Source organism: Rhinoderma darwinii, chromosome 11, assembly GCF_050947455.1.
Source record: "Rhinoderma darwinii isolate aRhiDar2 chromosome 11, aRhiDar2.hap1, whole genome shotgun sequence".
In the NCBI taxonomy this organism is placed as follows: Eukaryota; Metazoa; Chordata; class Amphibia; order Anura; family Rhinodermatidae; genus Rhinoderma; species Rhinoderma darwinii.
The window spans coordinates 86,617,211-86,631,391 of NC_134697.1; the positions used below are offsets into that span (position 1 = coordinate 86,617,211).

At 48.0% G+C, this 14,181-nt stretch overlaps 1 protein-coding gene across 1 annotated transcript; it reads left to right on the top strand.

Annotated features, from left to right (window-relative positions):
- Positions 1 to 11,941: 11,941 nt before the first annotated feature.
- Positions 11,942 to 12,710, top strand: LOC142663789 (histone H4). Its single transcript, XM_075842624.1, has one exon. The coding sequence runs from the start codon at positions 11,942 to 11,944 to the stop codon at positions 12,251 to 12,253; it is 312 nt and encodes a 103-aa protein (XP_075698739.1). The 3' UTR covers positions 12,254 to 12,710.
- Positions 12,711 to 14,181: the final 1,471 nt, after the last annotated feature.

Sequence of the window (14,181 nt, forward strand, 5' to 3'; positions counted from 1 at the left end):
GGGAATTACCTGTGCGCCCAAGTGACCTCCCCAATGATCACTTAGGCGCGGAAGTTTTCCGGCTGCTTATTCTTACGCCTAGGACAGTTGTTCACTTGATGCTTGTCATCCCCACAGTAGAAGCAGAGACCATTCTTCCTGCGGAACTCTCTACGTTGTTGGGGGGACACGGAGGCCCCGAGTTGCATAGGTACATCCGAGTCTTCCGTGGAAGAACGAAGCAACGGAACCTTGGGAGGCATCATGGGGGAGTCAGAGGAGAAGGTACAAAAACGTTCAAGTCATCGTTCCCTGAGACGTCGGTCAAGTCGTATTGCTAAAGCCATAACCTGATCTAGGGAGTCAGAAGAGGGATAGTTAACTAGCAGGTCTTTCAGGGCGTTCGACAGACCCAACCTAAACTGGCAACTTAAGGCAGGGTCATTCCACCGAGAAGCTACACACCACTTCCTAAAGTCAGAACAACACTCCTCAACAGGTCTCTTACCCTGACGTAAGGTCACCAGCTGACTCTCGGCAAAGGCAGTCTTGTCAGTTTCGTCATAAATGAGCCCGAGAGCAGAAAATAAAAGATCAACGGAGGAATGTTCAGGGGCGTCAGGAGCCAAGGAGAAGGCCCATTCTTGGGGCCCGTCCTGGAGCCGGAACATAATTATACCCACCCGCTGGCTCTCAGAACCTGAGGAGTGGGGCTTTAAGCGAAAATAGAGCCTACAACTCTCCTGAAAGGAGAAAAAAGTATTCCGGTCCCCTGAGAACCGGTCAGGCAACTTGAGGTGGGGTTCAAGAGGTGAGGTGGGGGGGCACTACCAGGGTAGCATCATGCTGGTTGTCCCTCTAAGCCAGGGCTTGGACCTGTAGGGAGAGGCCCTGCATTTGCTGAGCCAGGGTCTCAAGGGGGTCCATAGTTGTATCAGGGACCAGGGTAGACTAGGTATATGGGCCTGTGGTTATGTAATGACGGGGTAGGGAGACAGACAGGTGAGCCCTAATCTACCCGCCACTCAGTCCCTGCCTACTTGCAATGACCCGTCCTAGGCGACGGGGTACAACTGGGCGACGGTCCCTACGCTCAGTAAGTGCACGACAGATAAACAGACAAGGGTACAAAGAAGCTAGGGAAACGGGGCAGCTGCCCACGGAGACACCGTGAGCAACGAGAGTAGTGAACGAGCCGAGTCAAACCAGGAGTGCACGAGGTACAAAACGCTGAGCAGGAGAGTGGTCAGTAAGCCAAGGTCAATAACAAGCATAGGATAAGTAGTTCAAGAAGCAGCAGCAGAGCCAGGAAACAAGCAGAGCAGAATAACAGGCAAAGGAGGAACAGGAAAGGCAGGTATAAATAGACAGTGGGCGGGAGCTAGCTCCGTCTGGCAAGGCTGTGATAGGCTCTCCCACTCCTAAGCCTGCCATCCTGAGTGGTGGAAGATGGAGTCAGTCTCACAGACATAGGAGCAGGTGCAGACTGATTACCCACGGGCGTCGACACAGAAGCTGTGTCTGGCAGATCCTTTACACAAGCTCTGAAATATATACAGCACCAGAACCAAGCTCAGTACATACATACAGTACCACAACCAAGCTCAGTACATAAATACAGCACTAGAACAAAGCTCAGTACATAAATACAGCACTAGATCAAAGCTCAGTACATAAATTCATCCCCAGAACCAACCTCTGTACATAAATACAGCACAAGAACCAACCTCAGTACATAAATACATCCAGCACCAGAACCAAACTCATTACATATATACAGCACCAGAACCAAACTCATTACATATATACAGCACCAAAACAAATCTCATACGTATATACAGCACCAGAACCAAGCTCAGTACTTACATACAGCATTAGAACCAAGAGTAGTACATATATACAACACCAGATCAAATACAGCTCAATTTAGTGCAACCCCTGCCGTATAGGTTTGTACGGTGTAAAGCTACAGCTCCCAGCATGGCCTGAACATGGTGAGGATATTCTGGGAGATGCTGTTTCACACAAAAAAATCATACCACCCATCATCTCGCTGCAGATCATACAGTGACTACAGTGCTGATTAGAGGCAGAATAAACATTTACATTAAGTGACTCACCGGTGATATCTCAGATTCGAGTTCTTCTCTTCTCCCTTCGGTCCAGACCTCTGTGATGGATTTCTACCGGCCATGACCGATTTCTGCAGTTTTCCGCTCAGATATCTTCAGCTTCTCACTTCTAAAACATTTCTGCACCTATAAACGAAGTTAAAATTCTCAACACCTCTAACTATAATAGCGCCATACACTGTGTCCCTGATTATAATCGTACCATACACTGTCACACACACCGTGCCCCCTGTAAATAGTGCCCCCATAGCCCCCTATAAATAGTGACCCCCATAGCCTCTGTTGAAAGTGACCTACATAGAAGCCCCTGTAGATAGTGTCCCACATACAGCCCTCTGTAGATAGTGCCCACATATGGACTCCAGAGCTGCAAGGCAAAAGTGCTAACCACTAAGCCACCATACATATTGCTTCCCCTATAGACAGTGCCCAATGTATAGCCCACATCTGTAGATAGTCTCACATATAGCTCCCCTGTATATAGTGTCCCAAATATAGCCCACCCCTGCAGACAGTGCCCTACATATAGCCACCCTGTAGCTAGTGCCCCACAGGTAACCCACCCCTGTATATAGTGTCCCACATATAGCCCAACCCTATAGAAAGTGCCCTAAAAAAATAGCATCCCTATAGATAGTGCTCTACATATAGCCCAGCCCTGTATATTCTCATATATAGCTCCCCCTGTATATAGTTCCCCGCATATAGACCCCCTGTAAATAGTGCCCCACATCCCCACATATAGACCCCCCTGTAGACAGTGGCCCAAATATAGACCCCCTGTATATAGTGGCCCACATCTCCACATATAGACCCTCCTGTAGACAATGGCCCAAATATAGACCCCCTGTATGTAGTGGCCCTCATATAGACCACCCAAATATATAGTGGCCCAAATATAGACCACCCTGTATATAGTGGCCCACATCCCCACATATAGACCCCCCTGTATATAGTGGCCCACATCCCCACATATAGACCACCCCTGTAGATAGTGCCCACATCCCCACAAATAAACCCCCCTGTATATAGTGGCCCACATATAGACCCCCCTGTAGATTGTGCCCCACATCCCCACATATAGACCCTCCTCTGTATATAGTGCCCCACATCCCCACATATAGACCACCCCTGTAGATAGTGCCCACATCCCCACAAATAAACCCCCCTGTATATAGTGGCCCACATATAGACGAGCCCCCTGTAGCTAGAGCCCCCACTATAGATAATTCTACTGACAGTTTTATGAGAAAAAAACTTTACATGCTCACATGACCCCATTCCCACCCTGTCCGCTGACAATGCAGACATGCTCTCTTCTGAGCGGGTCTGCAGGAGCTGAACGACACGTCGTTCAATGACGCTGATTGGTGGGGCAGAATAACTTGCCCCGTCAATCAGCACCTTTCAAGCACGGAAGAGGCGCGATGATGTCATCGCGCCGCTAGCCAATCAGCGTCATTGTAAGGCGCTGAATGGTCAGGCACGAAACATGCCCGGCCATTCACCGCTAATGCATGTATTTGGCTGTCGCTAGCACCGGGGCCCCCTCCGGTGGTAGTGACGCCTACGGGCATGAGAGGGCCTAGGTCGTCCTGCCCATACTTGTTAGAGGCTCAGAGGTGTGGGCCCCATAGTAGCAGCACTACTGCTGTACTAGCCATAACGGCTGCTAGCGGCGCTACCGAGCATATGGGGGGAGCGTGTCAGCTGGCGGCACTGGCCCCCACAAGCCGTGGGCCCCGTAGCGGCTGCTACGGCTGCTACCGCGGTAGTTACGCCAATGAGTCTGCTGCTACTCTTCTACAACAAACCAGCACAGACGAGACACCACAGTCTGCTAATCATGTGTAACAATAAGGATATGTTCACACGCAAACGCAAAATACGTCTGAAATTACGGAGCTGTTTTCAGGCGAAAACAGCTCCTGAATTTCAGACGTAATTGCAAGTACTCACGTTTTTCGCGGTGTCTTTTACGGACATAATTGGAGCTGTTCTTCATTGGAGTCAATGAATAACGACTCCAAAAACGTCCCAAGAAGTGTCCTGCACTTGTTTGACGCGGGCGTATTTTTACACACTGTCTTTTGACAGCGTAAAATTACAGCTCGTCTGCACAGAACATCGTAAAACCCATTGCAAGCAACGGGCAGATGTTTGCCGACGTAATGGAGCAGTCTTTTCAGGCGTAATTCGAGGCGTAACACGCCTGAATTACGTCTGAAAATAGGTCGTGTGAACATACCCTAACAAGACATACAAAACACCATAGTCTGCTCCACCTGTACTACAATAACTTGACAGACAAGACACTGCAGTCTGCTTCATCTGTATTACAATTACACGACATAGTCTTCTTCACCTGGATTACATTAGGGGACACACTGCGGTCCACATATCCGGCACCTCACTGGAAGACCGACGTGATACTGAAGCCCCTACCCCCGTGTATATAGAAGTAGAAGATCGCTGCTCAGATGATAAACGAGCGGTCACCAGCAGACATCATAGCTGATCTATAGAGGATGTGGCGGCTCTGAGAAGAGCCTTTGTGTTGTGTAAGATGAAGCAGAGCAGGAGCGGAGTTAACCTCCGAAGCCGTAGAGTGTGCGGCCCTGGCATTTGAGCGCGTACACCACGTCCATAGTCCAGAGAGAGAACTGTAAGACATGTCACTTCCGGGGAGTTTCTCTCAGCAAATTCACATTACCAATCCCTCCTGCTGATTGGCTTAGCGATCGGACGGGGTTTCAGAAGTTTGGGGGTCGGAGCACTGCCGTCACTATCACCTGTCAGAATTTATTTGACCGTTCAGTTAGGGTATGTGCACACACACTAATTACGTCCGTAATTGACGGACGTATTTCGGCCGCAAATACCGGACCGAACACACTGCGGTCTTCCTCTTAGCGTGCTCGGTGTAGGTGACGGCGTCACGGATGACGTTCTCCAGGAAAACTTTCAGGACGCCGCGAGTCTCTTCATAGATGAGACCGGAGATGCGTTTGACGCCTCCCCTGCGAGCTAAACGGCGGATTGCAGGCTTGGTGATGCCCTGGATGTTATCACGGAGCACCTTCCTGTGCCGCTTGGCTTCCTGAGTCATTTTCCTCCTTTACCATGACCAACTATTGTACCGACTACCGCGGGGCGCGTCTTTATATAGACCTTGGGTGGACCAGAGAGAGAACTGTAAGACATGTCACTTCCGGGGAGTTTCTCTCAGCAAATTCACATTACCAATCCCTCCTGCTGATTGGCTTAGCGATCGGACGGGGTTTCAGAAGTTTGGGGGTCGGAGCACTGCCGTCACTATCACCTGTCAGAATTTATTTGACCGTTCAGTTACCCTGTAATCCAGGTGAAGAAGACTCTGGTGTCTTGAGTGTATGTCGTGTAATTGTAATACAGGTGAAGCAGACTGCAGTGTGTTCTCTGTCAAGTTATTGTAGTACAGGCGGAGCAGACTATGGTCTTTTGTATGTCTTGTTATTGTTACACATGATTAGCATACTGTGGTGTCTCATCTGTGCTGGTTTATTGTAGAAGAGTAGCAGCAGACTTTAGTGTCTCATCTAGTAATTGTAATACAAGTGGAACAGCCTCCAGTTCAGGGGTCTCAAACTCGGCCGGGTAAGTGGGCCACATATAGGAATAAATAGAGTTTGACGGGCTGCATTTCAGCAATTAAGTGTCGTTAAGCGTTTCGCATACACACAAATGCCATGATTGGACAGCCCCTTTTAATATAGTGCCACAGAGCCCTCTGTAGATGCTGCCACAGTGCCCTCTGTAGATGCTGCCACAGTGCACACTGTAGATGCTGCCACAGTGCCCTCTGTAAATTCTGCCACAGTGCCCTCTGTAGATAATGCCACACACCCCTAGATAATGCCACAGTGTCCTCTGTAGATACTGCCACACACCCACCTATAGATACTGCGACAGTGCCCTCTGTAGCTGCTGCCAGTGTCCTCTGTAGATGCTGCCACAGTGTCCCCCTGTAGATACTGCCACACACCACCCATAGATAATGCCCCAGTGCCCTCTGTAGATGCTGCCACAGTGCCCTCTGAAGATGCTGCCACAGTGCCCTCTGTAGATGCTGCCACAGGGCCATATATGGACAGTGATGTCACGGAATCCCGGAGCAGAGCCTACACTAGCGCTCTGCCTGGGACTCGGGCTCTAGGAAAGCCCTAGACATTGCGTGTCTATATATGGACAGCGATGTCAGGGGATTCCACAGAGTCCTGGTGTAGAGCCTATACTAGCACTCTACCCGGGACTCCGCTCTGGGGAAGACCCTGACAACACTGTAGAATATATATTGAATATATGAACAGTGTTGTCACGGTCTTCCCCAGAGCGGAGTCCCGAGCAGAGCGCTAGTATCGGCTCTGCTCCGGGACTCGGTCCATATATGGATGTCACGGAATTCCACAGAGTCCAGGAGCAGAGCCGATACTAGCGCTCTGCCCGGGACTCCGCTCTGGGGAAGACCGTGACAACACTGTCCACAGTGGCGTAGCTATAGGGGTCGCAGCGGTCGCAATTGTGACCGGGCCCCTAAGCCTGGGGGGCCCACGTTGCCATACAGCATGTTTTCTAACTGAATCTTCTGTCCGTGAAGCCGGCACTTCCTGGTCCACTGCCCCAGAGGAAGCCGGAAGGGCGAAACCCAGGGTCGGGCGAGAGTGTTTGGCGTGCCGCCTAGAAATTTTAAAGATTTTACTTACCTTGATGCTTTTATTTCTTGTTACTTCTGTGAGTATGGATTAAACTTGGCGTGGAGCAATCTTTTTGCAGAGGGTGTTGCACTATGTGTCTTCCTTTTTCCATCTATTAGAGACATAAGATCCTTTTCCTACCAGGAGTTCTTTGAATGTGGAGAGAGACGATAAGGAGCTTGGTGGAACTACAAGGATAAGAATTACCATCCACACCCTCATTGGATTGCGGACTGTCCACTGCATTTTTCTGGGAGAGAGTCCATACTGAATGATATTGGACTGTTACCAGTGCCGTCTGAGCGGTAAACTTCACTGTACTTTATATATGTTATTTAGGGTATTTGTTGGATCATACCCAATTTAGTTTTGCCTGCTCCGGTCTGAGAGAGATTTTGTGGGTATTTGAGCCAAGAGAAACCACCATTATAAAAGTAAAAACAAAGTAATGTTAAATTAAAAAAATACACATACACCTTTTTTATAATAAACATTAAAATAAGTCTCAATACATAAAACATACACATAATCGGTATTGGCGCGCCCGTAATAACCTGCACAACTATTTTTTTGCATCATTTATGATGTGTACTCTGTAAAAAAATTAAATAAAAATTGCTTTCTATCACTTAGGCCCCATTCACACGACCGTGCCCGCAATCACGGCCCGCGATTGCGGGCACGGCCGGCCGCCCACTGCCACCCGCATTTTCAGGCCGTGCTCCCATACAAAGTATGGGAGAACGGCCCGCAAAATGCAAAAGGACGGACATGTTCCATAATTTTCGGAACATTTCTACGGCACGGACACCCATCCGTAGCGCTACGGAAATGTGTCCGCGCTCAATGAAAGTGAATGGAGGTTATTTACGGTCGTGTGCATGGGGCCTAATTATGAGGCACAAGGTGCGATGATGAATTTAACCTCCATGTGCCTCACATTAATAGTAATTAACTCCATCATGTACCTTACATATTAACCCATTATGGCTGAGAAACATGATGGGATTAATTACTATTAATGTGAGGCACATTCAAAATTCATAATCACACCTCCTGCCTCACATCAGAAAATGGAAGAACTTTTTTTTATTTTTATTACTGTTGGCAAAGTAAACGAAATATCGGTATCGAAGTCCAAATTTTGGTATCGTGACATCCCTACACTGTGGGTCGCGTCCCCCTGGGGGTTCGTGAGTCACTCACCGAGGTCCCGGTTCCAATCAATGCTGGAGCAAGGAGCTGACATCTCCTTGATCCAGCATTCCCTGTGCCGTGAGCGGCTCGACGCAGGCAGGCGGGATGTAGCGACATCATCGCGCCTGCCTGCGCTGAGTCACTCATAGTACACACCGGAGGAGGCGAAGGATCCTCCACTCAACGTGGGAACGGGGATAGGTAAGTAATTATGCACATATGGGGGCATTATACTGTATGGGGGGCCTGATATTGTGGGGGGGGGGCATTATACTGTATGGGGGGCTGATATGGGGAGCATTATACGGTATGGGGCTATTATGGGGGGGCAGTATACGTTATGGGGCATTATACTATGTGGGGGCAGCTATGGGAGTATTAACTGTGTGGGGGCATTATACTATGGGGGCTGTTGGGCAAGGCATCTGGGCATAGGAGCGCGCAGGGGTCTGATGATGATGGTGGTGCTGGGGAGGGGTAGGGGGGCCCAAGCTGAATTCTTGCACCCGGGCCCATGAGCCTTTAGCTACGCCCCTGACTGTCCATATATGGACAACGATGTCAGGGAATTCCACAGAGTCCCGGAGCAGAGCCTGTATTAGCGGCTCTGTGTCCCGCGGGCCGAGTGCTTGAGACCCCTGCTCTGGCTCTAGTCTTTTCCGGCTCATTGTAGTAAAATAGGAGCATTCTGGTGTCTTGTCTGTGCTGGGTAATTTGAATACAGGTGGAGCAGACTATGGTGTCTTGTCTGTGCCTGGTCATTCTATTACGAAAGAAGTGGTCGCTGGTGTCTTTCCTGTGCTGGGTTATTGTAATACAGGTGGAGCAGATTCTAGCGTACTGTATGTGCTGGGACTTGGGTTCTTGTAATACAGGTGGAGCGTACTCTAATGTCTTGTCTGTTACAGTACACTAGAATCTGTTACATCTGTATCACATCAATACGTATGTGCTGGGTTTTATGAATACAGGTGAAGTAGACTCTGGTGTCTATTCTGTGCGGGGTTATTGTATTACATCTGAAGCAAACTATAGTTGCTAGTCTGTTCCGTGTTATTGTATTACAGGTGGAGCAGACTTTGTTGTTTCTTTTTATTGGTGTAAGGTTATTGTAGCCACAAACTCTAGTGTGTTTAGTCATTATTGTAATTGCCTGGTTATTGGAGGAGCAGTCTCTGGTTTCTTCTACACGCTGTAATAGAATAGGGACATAATGCGGTAATAGGAGGGAGCAGGGACATAATGCCGGTAATAGGAAGGAACAGGGACATAATGCCGGTAATAAGAAGGAAAAGGGACATAATGGCGGTAATATGAAGGAACAGGGACATAATGGCGGTAATATGAAGGAACAGGGACATAATGATGGAAATATGAAGGAACAGGGACATAATGCCAGTAATATGAAGGAACATGGAAATAATGCCGGTAATATGAAGGAACGGGGATATAGTGCCTGTAATATGAAGGAACAGGGACATAGTGTCGGTAATATGAAGGAACAGGGACATAATGCCGGTAATATGAAAGAACAGGTACATAATGCCGGTAATATGAAGGAACGTGGATATAGTGCCTGTAATAAGAAGGAACAGGGACATAATGGCGGTAATATGAAGGAACAGGGACATAATGCCGGTAATATGAAGGAACAGGGACATAATGCCAGTAATATGAAGAAACAGGGACATAATGCGGTAATATGAAGGAACAGGGACATAATGCCCGTAAGATGAGGGAACAGGGACAAAATGCCGGTAAGATGAGGGAACAGGGACGTAATGCCGATAATATGAAGGAACAGGGAGATAATGCCGGTAAGATGAGGGAACAGGGACATAACGCCGGTAAGAGGAGGGAACAGGGGCATAATGCCGGTATGATGAGGGAACAGGGAGATAATGCCTGTAAGATGAAGGAACAAGGACATAATGCCTGTAATATGAAGGAACAGGGACATGAAGCCTGTAATATGAAGGAACAGGGAAATAATCCCTGTAATATGAAGGAAGAGGAACGTAATGCCGTTAAGATGAGGGAACAGGGACAAAATGGCGTTAAGATGAGGGAACAGGGACATAAAGCATGTAAGATGAGGGAACAGAGACAAAATGCCGGTAAGATGAGAGAACAGGGACGTAATGCCGGTAATATGAAGAAACAGGGACGTAATGCCGGTAATATGAAGAAACAGGGACGTAATGCCGGTAATATGAAGGAACAAGGACATAATGCCGGTAAGATGAAGGAACAGGGACATAATGCCGGTAATATGAAGGAACAGGGACGTAATGCCGATAATATGAAGGAACAGGGACATAATGCCGGTAAGATGAAGGAACAGGCACATAATGCCGGTTCAGATGAGGGAACAGGGACATAAAGCCGGTAAGATGAAGGAACAGAGACATAATGCCTGTAATATGAAGGAACAAAAACATGATACCGGTAATATGAAAGAACAAGGACATAATGTCGGTAATATGAAGGAACAGGGACATAATGCCGGTAATATGAAGGAACAGTGACATAATGCCTGTAATATGAAGAAACAGGGACGTAATGCCGATAATATGAAGAAACAGTGACATAATGCTGGTGAGATGAGGGAACAGGGACATAATGCTGGTAATATGAAGAAACAGGGATATAATGCCGGTAAGATGAGGGAACAGGGACATAATGCCGGTAATATGAAGGAACAGGGACATAATTACGGTAATATGAAGGAATAGGAACGTAATTCCGGGAATATGAAGGAGCAGGAACGTAATGCCGGTAATATGAGTGAATAGGGACATAATGTCTGTAATATGAGGGAACAGGGACATAAAGCCGGTAATATGAAGGAACAGGGGCATAATGCCAGTAATATGAAGGAACAGGGACATAAAGCCTGTAATACGAAGGAACAGGGACATAATGCCTGTAATATGAGGGAACAGGGACATAATGCCTCGAAGATGAGGGAACAGGGACATATTACCGGCATTATGTCCCTGTGCCCTCCTACAGGGGACAGAATGGCAGTAATATGAGGGGACAGAGACAATACTACGGTGTCTTGTCTTTTGCCGGCTTACAGTTATACAGCTGGAGAAGCCTCTAGTGTCCTGTCTGTGTCCGGGTAATGTACTGCTGGAGGAGCAGGTTCTGGGGTCTGGCCTGTGTCAGGTTATTTTAGTAAAGGATGAGCAGACTTGTGTCTTTTCTGTGCTGGGAAATTGTAATACAGGTGGAGCAGACGCTGGTGTCTCCTCCGTGCCAAGTTACAATAAGACAGGCGGAAGACACTCCGACATTTTGTCTGTGCCGGGTTACCCTTCTGGGCTCTCTGCAGCTCCAGGTCGCCACTGCATCGGACAATCAGCTTCCCGCACGTTAGACATTGTGGTAAAGAACCCTGTGATAGTGACAAATGCCGGGAATACAGGGAACGAGCTCCCGCAAACACATATATCTTGTCCGATCACAGCGATGTGCAGATCGGCAGGACTATGGCAGAGATCCCGGGGCCTCCTCCCGGCTCCTTCCCAGCATCTCTGCCAGTGAAGGCTAGAAATGAGTAGGGGGAATGTCAGGGAGGGGGAAGTCACGTAGAGTGCCCGCTCGCCCGGCCGCTTCTGTTTACCTTTAGATTTGGGGCATATAGAAATTACACAGCAGTCGCGCTAGACGCGGGAAAAGAGCGGCCGGAATTGTAAAATGAGCGTGAAATTCAAAATCTGAGTTAAGCCAATCAACGGGAGGGGGAGGGGTTGGTAATGTGAATTTGCTGAGAGAAACGCCCAACCGGAAGTGACATGTATTACAGTTCTCTCTCTGGTCCACCCAAGGTCTATATAAAGACGCACCCCGCGGTTGTCGCTACAATAGTTCTCTTTAGCTACAGCTTACAGGATGTCTGGTCGTGGTAAAGGAGGAAAAGGACTCGGAAAGGGCGGTGCCAAGCGGCACAGGAAGGTGCTCCGTGATAACATCCAGGGCATCACCAAGCCTGCAATCCGCCGTCTAGCTCGCAGGGGAGGCGTCAAACGCATCTCCGGTCTCATCTATGAAGAGACTCGCGGCGTCCTGAAGGTTTTCCTGGAGAACGTCATCCGTGACGCCGTCACCTACACCGAGCACGCTAAGAGGAAGACCGTCACCGCTATGGACGTGGTGTACGCGCTCAAACGCCAGGGCCGCACTCTCTACGGCTTCGGAGGTTAATTCCGCTCCTGCTCTGCTCTATCTTACACAACACAAAGGCTCTTCTCAGAGCCGCCACATCCTCTATAGATCAGCTATATCACGTCGGTCTTCCAGTGAGGTGCCGGATATGTGGACCGCAGTGTGTCCCCTAATAGCGTTCTAGAAGCAGCTGACTGAATTCCGTTTTAGACCAGGGAATGTTAATCTAAAGGGAAAGAGTGCCTTAGTGCTATACTTGCTGCCCAGTTATCCTCCGGCAGGAAAACATCCTCGTAGCGGCGCTGCCGGACGCCGTTTGTGCCGATGCCTGCATGTACACGAGTGGCAGAAACACCGCTGAATATCCGCACGAGCAGTGAATCAAACTGCTGAGTTGCTGTGTTGCTGCTTCGGCGTCCAGCTTGCTGCTGGGCAACGTGCTTTCCGCAATCCTTGGAGAGAGGGCCAGTGTTTTCTTAGCTGCTGTCACTGCTACTAATGTTACCAGATTCTTACAACAAACAATAAATCTGTTACTGGGACCAACTTTGACACACGTATCGGCTCGTATTGCTTCGTATCTCATTCTGCCGGACGGCTGGGATTAATAAGGCTGCTGGCAATAAATCTATTAACCTCTAGTACTAATAATGAATCTGTCTGCTGTCCCTATATAGGACTCCCTTTATTACAGTAACGCGTGCAGTTTCTTGCAGAGCAACATTTAATGAGACGCATTCAATGAATGAAAAAGGACAAACTGATGCAGCTGATACGGCATTTTTCAAGAGCAAAAACCAATGTTGGAGGGGCCGTGTTTTCCAAGCTGCTCTCATTGCTACAAATGTTACGAGATTTTCAAAACAAACTAGCAATTTGTAGCACCAAGTTCCACATAAGTATCGACTTGCATTGTCTTGTATGTCACTTTGCCAGACTGCTGGTATAATCGAGCTGCTGGCAATATAATGACAGGAAACAGAAAGCACCTATTTCTACTTCGTACTAACACTGTTCGTTGTCTATACTTAGGACTCACCTCATCACACGAACGCATGAAGTTGGGTGAAGGAACAGGGACATAATGGCGGTAATATGAAGGAACAAGGATATAATGCCGGTAATAAGAAGGAACGGGGACGTAATGCCTGTAATATGAAAGAACAGGGACATAATACCTGTAATATGAAGGAACAGGGACATAATGCCTGTAATATGAAGGAACAGGGACATAATGCCGGTAATATGAAGGAACAGGGAAATAATGCCTGTAATATGTAGGAACAGGGACATAATGCCGGTAATATGATGGAACAGGGACATAATACCTGTAATATGAAGGAACAGGGACGTAATGCCGATAATATGAAGGAACAGGGACATAATGCCGATAATATGAAGGAGCCGGGACGTAATGCCGGTAATATGAAGGAACAGGGACGTAATGCCGATAATATGAAGGAAAAAAGATATAATGCCGGTAAGATGAAGGAACAGGGACATAATGCCGGTAAGATGAAGCAACAGGGACATAATGCCTGTAATATGAAGGAACAAGGACATAATGCCGGTAATATGAAGGAACAGGGACAAAATGCCTGTAAGATGAGGGAACAGGGACGTAATGCCGGTAATATGAAGGAACAGGGACATAATGTCGGTAAGATGAAGGAACAGGTACATAATGCCGGTAAGATGAGGGAACAGGGACGTAATGCCGATAATATGAAGGAGCCGGGACGTAATGCCGGTAATATGAAGAAACAGGGACGTAATGCCGGTAATATGAGGGAACAGGGACATAATGCCGATAATATGAAGGAATAGAGATATAATGCCTGTAATATGTAGGAACAGGGACATAATGCCGGTAATATGATGGAAAAGGGACATAATGCCTGTTATATGAAGGAACAGGGAGGTAATGCCGATAATATGAAGGAACAGGGATATAATGCCGGTAATAT